Source organism: Mandrillus leucophaeus, unplaced genomic scaffold (genome assembly GCF_000951045.1).
Source record: "Mandrillus leucophaeus isolate KB7577 unplaced genomic scaffold, Mleu.le_1.0 Scaffold268, whole genome shotgun sequence".
Taxonomy (NCBI): Eukaryota; Metazoa; Chordata; class Mammalia; order Primates; family Cercopithecidae; genus Mandrillus; species Mandrillus leucophaeus.
This window is the reverse complement of record NW_012102787.1, coordinates 3,656,118-3,666,595: the sequence shown is the minus strand read 5'-3', so window position 1 is coordinate 3,666,595 and position 10,478 is coordinate 3,656,118. Positions and strand designations below refer to the sequence as shown.

Sequence of the window (10,478 nt, the reverse complement as noted above, 5' to 3'; positions counted from 1 at the left end):
CTTCTCAGGCATTTCACAGAAAATACACTTGTTCTTCCATCTACACTGTCTATTTCCACAAACTGCACTACCACTCACCCAACTAACCTACTCAGAAACCTAGGAGTCCTGAACATTTACCTTATTCCCTCAACCTCTGTAATTAGTCACCTGTTAATCACCGGGTCCTATGTGTATTATCTCCTAAATATCGTTACAGTTACTTAATAACTGGTTCTTCTACCCTGGTTTAGGTCCTCATCTGTCAGCCATACCACTGCAAAAACAACACCTCAACACCTACAGTAACGCACCAAATAACAATGTGTCAGTCAATGATGAACCACACATATATACAATGGTGGTCCCATTAAGACTGTAACAGAGCTGAAAAATTCTTATCACCCAGCAATGTTGCAGCAGGTCATAATGCCTAGTGCACTGCAGTACTCACATGTTTGTGGTGACGCTGATGTAAACAAACCTACTAGGCTAGGCTGCCAGTCTTATAAAAGAATAGCACATACAATTATGTACACCACATAATACTTGATAATAATAAAGGACTGTACTGATTTATGTATTTAATCTACTATATTTTTAAATCATAATTTTAAAGTGTACTCCTTATACTTATTAAAAACAATTAACTGTAAAACTGCCTCAGGTAGGTCCTTTAGGAGATACTCCAGAAGGCACTGTCATCATAGAAGATGACAGCTTCATGTGTGTTATTGCCCCCGAAGACTTTCCAGTGGGACAAGATGTGGAGGTGAAGACAGTGATATTGATGATCCTGACCCTGTGTAGGCTGAGGCTAATGTGTTTGTGTCTTAGCTTTTAACAAAAAAGTCTAAAAAGTAAATTTAAAAAATTAGAAAAAGCTTACAGAATAAGGATATATTTTTGTACAGTTGTATAATGTGTTTGTTTTAAGCTGCTATTACAAAAGAGTTCAAAAGTTAAAAAATTAAGCTGAGATATAAAGAAAAACAAATAGAAGAAAAAAGTTTAAAAAATGAAAAAGTTTACAGAATAAAAATGTTACAGTCAGCTAAGGTTAATTTATTATTGAAGAAAGAAAAATATTTATTTTTTTTAGAGACAGGGTCTCTAGTCAGGCATGGTGGCGTGCACCTGTAATCCCAGCTACTTGGGAGGCTGAGGCAGGAGAATCGCTTGAACGCAGGGGGGGGGCGGAGGTGGGAGCTGAGTCTGTGCCATTGCACGCCAGCCTGGGCAACAAGAGCGAAACTCTGTCTCAAAAAAAAAAAAAAAAAAAAAATAGAGACAGGGGCTCGCTCTGTCACTCAGGCTGGAGTACAGCAGTGTGATCCTAGCTCACTGCAGCCCCAGCACTCCTGGGCTCAAGTGATCCTCCTGCCTCAGCCTCTCAAAGTGCTGGAATTACAGGCGTGAGTCACCATGTCGAGCCAAGAAAAATATTTTTTTAAATTTTTGTTATTTTATTCTGAAGTTACGGTACAAGGAAAAATATGTTTTTATAAACCCATTGTAACCTAAGTGTACAGTGTTTGTAATGTCTACAGTAGTGTACAGTAATATTCGAGGCCTTCACATGCACTCATCACTCACTCACCCAGAGCAGCTTCCAGTCCTGCAAGCTCCATTCACGGTAAATGCCCAATACAGGTATAGCATCTTTTATATTTAATACTGTATTTTTACTGTACCTTTCCTATGTTTAGATAGGTTAAGATACAAATATCACTGTGTCACAATTGCACAAATACTGTATTTGGTATTTACATGATGTACAAGTTTATAGCCTAGGTCTCTGTAGTCGGTTTTATCATCTAGGTTTGGGTAAGTATTCTATGATGTCCTTTAATAACAAAATCACCTATGGACACATTTCTATGAATGTATCCCATTGTTAAGCAACACATGACTATATAATAAAACAATAACACCTATCTTTTTACATAGCATATACATTTAATCGAGTGTATTTTATTCAAACCCTTCAATGATTCGAACGGTTTAAGAGATTTTATCAACTAGGTGTAGTGTCTCACACCTGCAATCCCAACAATTTGGGAGGCTGAGCTGGGAGGACTGCTAGAGGCCAGGAGTTTGAGATCAGTCTGTACAACATAGCAAGACCCCATCACTGAAAATTTTTTAAATAAGTAGCCAAGTGTAGTGGCCTGTGACTGTATTCCCAGCTACTTTTGGAAGCTGAGATGGGAGGATTACTTGAGCCCAGCAGGTCAAGCCCTGCAGTAAGCTACGATGATGATGCTATACGCCAACCTGAGTGACAGAGACTCCATCTCTAAAGGAAAAAAAAAAAGAAATTTAAAAATATATTTATCAATTTATAATCTGACTTTTACCTGACACACGCCTATCACTTTTGTTTTTTTTTGAACTTTTTTGAAATTTATTTGTTTAAAGGCATACCATAGGCTGGGCATGGTGGTTCATGCTTGGGAGGCCCAGGCAGGACAATCACTTGAGGCCAGGAGTATAAGACCAGCCTGTTGAAGACCCCATCTCTATTAAAAAATTTTTAAAACTGCCTGGGCATGGAGGCTTGCGCTTGTTAGTCCTAGCTGCTCTGAAGGCTGAGGCGAGAGGATTGCTTGAGCCCAGGAGGTTGGGACTGCAATAAGCTATGATCGCACCACTGCTTTCCACCCTGGGTGACAAAGCAAGACCCTATCTCAAAAAAACAGGAAAAAAAAAAAGGCACATTCTAATATCCATAAAAATCACAAGTTCGAAGTGCTAGGTTTTTCTGCCAATAAATATCTATTAAAATGAAACAAGTTTCACTGTATACTACCAAAAATCATCATACGTGCTGCCTGTGATACACATAACATGGAAAATGATGACTTATAGGAAAAAGCTGAAACTCTTATGCAAAGAACAGAAGGCCTTTCACACTAATTTCTTATCCTCCCCCATGCCATCTATGCGCAAACCATACTCTCAACTGTCTGCTAATTTCCAGATGATGCCATGTTTCTGACTATCTGTACTCTGTCCCAAGCCATCCCCTCTGCCTGGAATGCCTGTTCTTGTATCTCCCAGATATATTTTTAATCTTCATTCCAATTCAAGGTTATGTCCCTTCCTCAAGATACACATACATGTACCCCTTTTTACACTAAGGTTGCATCTTAAATATGCCACCATTATAATACTCGTCACATTATTGTTTCCATTACATGTTACACTGAGGTTCTTTTTATGCTTTTCTTTTACATTGCAAGCTCCTTGAGGTCGAGATCCAAGCCACTTTATCTTTAGATATCAGTAATTTAGACTCTGGCAAATAATAAGCAGATTTATTAAATCAAATGAAAGCTTTTAACTGCAGAATGTCAGTGAGTTACAAATGTTCCCAGATATTCTAACAGATGAATAAGCTAGAGGCCCACCTATTTATCAGTATGTATGTTTAAACGTAAGTTGTATTCAGTAATGTAAATACTGGTGCATAAAAGGCTTTTAATTAGAATGAAATCTTTCAAAGGTTTCACTTTTTGGAATGCTTAGCAATTAATGAATATTCCAATTAACTGGTACTTTGTCTATCACCATTGTCTTTTTCTGTAGACAAGTTTTGTTATTTTATCTAACTCTTTGTTGGTTAATTATTTCTTTATGGCTCTGATCAGGACTACCAAGGAAGCCATCACTCACCTCCCTATGTATAAGGAAGTTATCAGTACTACCCTACCTGTTAATTCTTTGGTCAACAGTTGAAAAGTGCTTAAAATCATTCATTCCTATTTACAGAAACTACATGTGACTTGAATGCATCCACTGCCTATGGGAAAAATGTCTATTAGTGAAATAGATGCAGCCACTGGAGCAGAACTGGAGCCATTTAAATGAGTATCTTTTTCTTTTACTTTTGGTAAAACATGCAAAGTTTAACTTGGCAAACTGAAAAGTGTAAAATAAAATGATGTTATCCATTGTGTATTTTTGAAGCATCCCTAAGAAAAGAGGGTTTTGTTTGCATTTTTTCTATTTAGTTTAGATCATACTTTCTTTTTTCCCTTTTAACAATTAAATATTAATTGAAGTTACAGTTTCTCTTGAAAGTACTGCAAGCTACTGACAGGTAGAAGTTTGGTACCAAAGTGACAGTTCTTCGCAATGCCATTATGGTTACTTCTCAAGCAAAGCTTTATTAATTCTTTGTTGGTCCTAACAAGAGTTGAATTTTTTTTCTTGATGGGATCTGAAAAATCCATTAAACATGCAAATGATGGCCAGGCGTGGTAGCTCACGCCTGTAATCCCAGCACTTTGGGAGGGTGAGGTGGGTGGATCACCTGAGGTTGGGAGTTCAAGACCAGTCTGACCAACATGGAGAAACCCCGTCTCTACTAAAAATATAAAATTAGCCGGGAATGGTGGCACATGCCTGTAATTCCAGCTACCCGGGGAGGCTGAGGCAGGAGGATTGCTTGAACCTGGGAGGTAGAGGTTACGGTAAGCCAAGATTGTGCCACTGCACTCCAGCCTGGGCAACAAGAGCAAAACTCCGTCTCAAAAAAAACCATGCAAAGGACCACCATCTGAGACCTAAAAATTATAGTGTAAACTAACTTACTGCACTGTCAGTTGTATAAAAGTATAGCACATCCAATTATGTACAGTACATAATACTTCATTATAAATGACTACGTTAGTGATTTATGTATTTACTTTTATTATTTTAGAGTATTATCCTACTTATTAAAAAATGGACTGTAAAACAGTTAAAATTATAAAACTAGAGATACAATATGTGAGAAAAGCAGATGCTATAAGCTTGAGAAAAGAAAAATAGCTCAGAGTAATCTCAGCTATGTGAGGTATGCAGGCCCAGAAAGACATGCCTATCAGACATCAGTTATGCACAAACTCTCCCTCATATGGCTGGGGACAATTGTTTTATGTGATTTTGTTCCCAACTAGCTGCCTCACACGTTATCTTCATGTTACTGGAATTTGTGATACAAAGAAAAATATACAGCCTATCAATAGTTTACATTATTTTAATGTAAATTCTGGTTAACAACTCAAACTCCCTCTTCTTTCCCTTTAAAAATCCACTTGTAACTGCTGCCGATCAAAGGGTATATTCAGGGCAACTTGAATCTGTGCTCCTCAGCTGCAATCCTTAAGCTTGGCCCAAGTAAACTCTCTACTTATATTAATTTTGCCTCAGTTTCCTCCTTTTAGGTTGACAGCCAAATGTAGAATAAATTAAGTTTTGAGTAAAGAAGAATTATCATTAAAATTGTAACACATAGTAGAGGTACATTCAATAGTCCTTTTCTGAACATGAGTGCTCACTGCTCTAGGATCTGGCTTTACTGTGACACTAAGCAGGGCAACTGTAAGCAGACTGCTTGCTCCTTTAATCAAATTCCCACTAAGATTCAGATCCTCAAGGCTGCAATACGGAAGAATTCCCCTATGCGAAAGAGTAGCTGGACTTCAAAGCCCTGACCCTTGTCCCTGCATTGTCAATTGAGAAGGATTTGGGAATATTTTTAATAAGTGAGCTAATGGGTATCCTCAAATTAGAAAAAATTTCTTTAGTTTGTTAATTGAAATAAAGCTTGAAAATTCATGGCCACTGAAATTTTTGAGAAAAGGTCTCGCTCTGTCACCTAGGTTGGAGTGCAATGGCACAATCACAGCTCACTGCAACCTCAACCTCCCAGGCTCAAGTGATCCTCCTACCTCAGCCTCCAGAGTAGCTGGGACTGCAGGCGCAAACTACCATGTGTGGCTAATTTTTTAATTTTTTTGTAGAGATAGGGTCTCGCTATGCTGCCAGGAGCAGTCTCGAACTCCCAGGCTCAAGTGATCCTCCTGCCTCGGCCTCCCAAGTGCTTCTATAAACTTAGATGATATAGTCTACTACACGCCTAGGCTGTATGTTATAGCCTATTGTTCCTAGGCTACAAATCTGTACAGCATGTTACTGTACTGAATACTGTATGCAATAGTGTCTGTATACCTAAATATATCTAAACACAGAGAAAATATGATATTGTCTTATGGGACCATCATCTATACACACTGCGTATGAAATGTCATTATGTGGTATATGACTGTACAGTGCTACGAGAGCATATAAATGAAGGGGTCAGAAAGGTACTGCCAAAGAAATATCAAGATTTAAAGGATGAGCAGGTGTTAACTCGGGGTGGCACTCCCCAAGTTATGGATCAGTGTGTGCAAAGGTTTTGAGGCTAGAGAAGGTATAATGAATTTAAGAACTGGAGGAAGACCACTGTGGCTAAAGCAGAGAGAATGAAAGCACAATGGCTGGATATTAACTTATTCTTACCTTTGTTAAGAGCTCTCTGTTTATTTTGAAATTTACAGTCCTTTGACCAGTACTGATTTCACTCACCACTGTATCACATCTTAGCTGAAAAGAACAAATCGCACAAAGTAGGTATGTTATATAATAGGCCTAATGAGATATGTAGTTCTAATACCATTTTTGGCTTACAAAGACACAAGTCAGTCATCTTTCCTGGTCCCTATATCGGGTCCTAGTTCTTAGGCAATCTCTTTAGTTCCATAATTCTATTTAAGTAAACACATTCTCTTTTTTTCCCAATTAACATACTATTCTGTATTTAGTCTCTCTCTTCCTCATTCCCTTTCCCTCCCCTCAAATTCACCTTTTAACAAGTAAGAAAAATCACTCTACCCATATTCTACCTACTCTGACATACGATGAACACTTTTTATCTCACCTAGCTTTCATGAGAGCCACAGAACATGACATTCTGTCAGGGTCTACGCTAAAGCACCTGCACCAACAGATAAGATGTAATTTAGATAGTTCGTCTTATGCATATGCCTTCACTTTTTAACCTATTAGATGTCTGAACCCATCTCATGAAAAACCTATGGAACTTGAAGAGATTATCTGCTGTCACTAAAGAGCAACTAGTCTTTATTTTTAAGAACCTATAAGAAATGGGGAAAAGGAAATAATTATTATATTTTGAATAATTCTATTCCTGGTAAATATCTGGGAGTGATTTTCTGATCAAATAAATATTTACTAAGCTACCAATGCTCCTTTATCATACTCATCCTGTAAATAAGCATCTCTTTCTATGATAGTGACTTTCATTGTTCCAGTTCTTTAGAGTTCCCAGACACTGCCTCTGTGACATATGTTAATATGCTTGTCCAACATATCTGCCTTTTCTGAGGGAATTACACTAACAATTTATATTTAGTAATTCCTTACAATCCTTTCAATTCCTCTTTTAGATATCAAACCCATCAGAGAACTTAGAAATGAAAGAGGCTTATTATAATCATCTAACCACCTCTTCTCTGTAATCATGATTCTATTTACATCTCATCAATTCTTCTCATATTTTAATGTTCATCTTTTCAAAAACTCATTTTAAAAATTGCAACTCACTGCTCTAATTTATCAAGCTTGTTCTCCTAAATTCAAAAGTCCATCCAGATTCAATGTGTAAATTTAATTAACACTTCAGTCTTCCTGTAAGTGGTTAATCAAAAAATTGAACAATGTCAGCTCAAGAGGAATGCTTTATAACTAATTTGAAAAATCATTATAACCTTATAGTATGTGGCTAAAATGAATTTAAATTATATTACACAAGATGCCTCGAACAAAGAAACACTATTAAATTCACTATTATGGCTGAGATAGCCTGCAGAGTATTTTTTTTAAAATAACAAGTTTATTACAATGTCAAAAAGATAATAGTGCTAAAGTACCTTCTCTGCTAGTCTCTTGGCTTGAACTTGAGTATCTGGTCTTGAATGGTCATTGTCTTCTTCCAACAAAGAATCCACAGAAAGCTGAAAATCAGCTACTTCTCTAAAGACAGACATTGAAACGAGGTAGACCTGTTACCTTAAAAGAATTAGTTGTGTAACAAAGACTCATCACTATGAGTTCTCTATTGAGACATACCTTTACCAGAATAAGGTGTTCTGTGTACTTTCAAAATTAAAAGCAAGGGGCCAGGAGCGGTGGCTCATGCCTGTAATCTCAGCACGTTAGGAGGCCGAGGCAGGCAGATCACCCGAGGTCAGGAGTTCTAGACCAGCCTGGCCACATGGTGAAACTCCATCTCTACTAAAAATACACACACACAAATTAGCCAGGCATGGTGGTGTATACCTATAGTCCCAGGTGCTTGGGAGACTGAGGCAGGGGAATCGCTTGACTCCTGGAGGTGGAGATTGCAGTGAGCCAAGATTACGCCACTGCACTCCAGCTTGGGTGACAAGAGTGAAGCTCCGTCTCAAAAAAGTAAATAAAATAAAATAAATAAAAAAAAACAAAATTAAAACCAAGAAAATTAGAAATAACCTAGTATTTATTTGGAATATTTTTCTTATCGTCTTATAAAATTCTTCCTCTTCTGTCCAGGTGCGATGGCTCACGCCTGTAATCCCAGCACTTTCAGAGGCCGAGACAGGTGGATCACTTAAGGTCAGGAGTTTGAGAGCAGCCTGGCCAACATGGAGAAACCCCATCTCTACTAAAAACACAAAAATTAGCTGGGCATGGGGGCGCACACCAGCTACTCGGGAGGTTGAGGCACGAGAATTGCTTGAACCCGGGAGGCAGAGGTTGCAGTGAGCCAAGATCGTGCCACTGCACACCAGCCTGGGTGACAGAGCAAGACCCCATCTCAAAAAATTCTTCTTCTTCTATTACCCAAATGTAGCTTTATGGTATCTCTGTGAAACAGGTAGAGCAGTCACCTTATTTTATAGACATGAAAACTGATGTCTGGCAAGCTAAACGTCTCCTTTAAAATCCTACGGCAAATAAACACAGATTGAGAAAAGGGCCCAGGTCTCTTGACCTCTTCTACAACGCTTCCTCTACTACTCCAAAGGTATGCTTCATTTAAACCCTTCCACTGACCTCCAAATGATGTATTTTTTAAATGTTGTAATTTGAGTTTTGACATGAGAAAAAGAAGAATATTATTCTTAACACTCAGCAGTTCATTAAAAAGACAGACAATGCCATTTATTCTTTTCACTGGGTAGGTGAAAAAACAATACAAAAACAAAGAAACAAACACAAAGCAACTGATTAGTGAAAATAAATCATTTGCATCATGAGATCAGTTCTCTCTAGGAAAGCAGGGTAGGGAATGAAGTCAAACAAATACATATCAGTGATTTCAACATTATCTGTAATGCTTAATAAAAATCAAAAGCCCTTCCTTTCCCTACAAAATAAGACTTGAAGTACATTTGGAAAAAGGACTTGACAGCTTAGAAAGTGACCATGAGAGTACTCATTACATCATTCTCTATGAATTTTTCTGTAGGTTTGAAATAGTTCAAGGTGCAAAAAAATATTTTTAAATCAACATATAAGCATCTATTATAACTATTCACATTAATTTATCTTCTGGTGTTTAATATGGAACTAGAGAATGAGACTCGATAGGTAGAGTAAGAGGGTTGAAACATTATTTATCCAGCCCATCTGTCACTGGAATGAAAAGACTTATTTTTGAGGAGGCACAAATTATTTCCTTCATTAACACTTATGAAACTCAGGGAAATAACTAAAAATTCCTGTGTGACTTCTGGTTAACACCACATTTAAAAACCTAGTCTACAATCACCATTAAGAATTTTCCTGAGCCTTAATACATCAACCAGCAGCCTACTATGTATTATACTTTGGGCAGGTACAGTGGCTCATGCCTGTAATTCCAGCACTTTGGGAGGCCACGGCAGGAGGACTGCTTGAGCTCAGGAGTACAAGACCAGCTTAGACAACATAGCAAGACCCAATCTCTAAGAAAAAAATTCATATTAAAAAATGAAAACAATCTAAATGTCTATCAACAAGGGAATGTTACAACATTGTTAAAAGAGATATTCATTAAAAAAAAGAATTATGTCAGGAAAAGGATTTAAAAATCTTACATATTTCTATGTAGTTTTATAGCTATATCTTTTTAAAGGCAAGAAAAAAGTAAAAAGTACATCAACTTGCTAAAATCAGTTGTCTTACTATAGTAAGACTATTGAGGGCTTTTATCTTTTCTTATTCTTCTGTATTTTCCTGAATTTCCTTAAGAAGATTATCTGTTTTACTTTTATAATAGAAAAATAAATTAAAAAAAAAAACCTTTAAAAAGGCAAAACATCTAGGCTATGAAATGCAGTAGATATCAAAATAAACAACTGTGGATGAGGAGAGCCCAACACACTGGCTCATGCCTATAATTCTAGTGTGGGAGGCCAAGGTGGGAGAATTACTTAAGCTGAAGAGTTCAAGACTAGCCTGGGCAACGTAGGTGGACACTGTCTCTACAGAAAATTTAAAAAATTAGCCAAGTGTGCTGGCCTGCGCTTCTGGTCCCAGCTAATTGGCAGGCTGAAATGGGAGGATAGCTTGAACCTGGGAGGTCGAGGCTGCAGTAAGCCATGATTCTGCCATTGCACTCCAGCCTCAGCGACCAATAGAGC

General features: G+C 37.6%; 1 protein-coding gene across 1 annotated transcript in view; it reads right to left on the bottom strand.

Annotated features, from left to right (window-relative positions):
• RARS2 (arginyl-tRNA synthetase 2, mitochondrial) overlaps nt 1-10,478 on the bottom strand; it is a 76,613-nt gene that overhangs the window by 43,686 nt on the left and 22,449 nt on the right. The window contains exons 3-4 of the mRNA XM_011984466.1: nt 7,743-7,845; nt 6,313-6,396 (exon numbers count right to left, since the gene is read on the bottom strand). Of these exons, the coding sequence (XP_011839856.1) occupies nt 6,313-6,396; nt 7,743-7,845 (187 nt within the window). The remainder of the gene's footprint in view (nt 1-6,312; nt 6,397-7,742; nt 7,846-10,478) is intronic.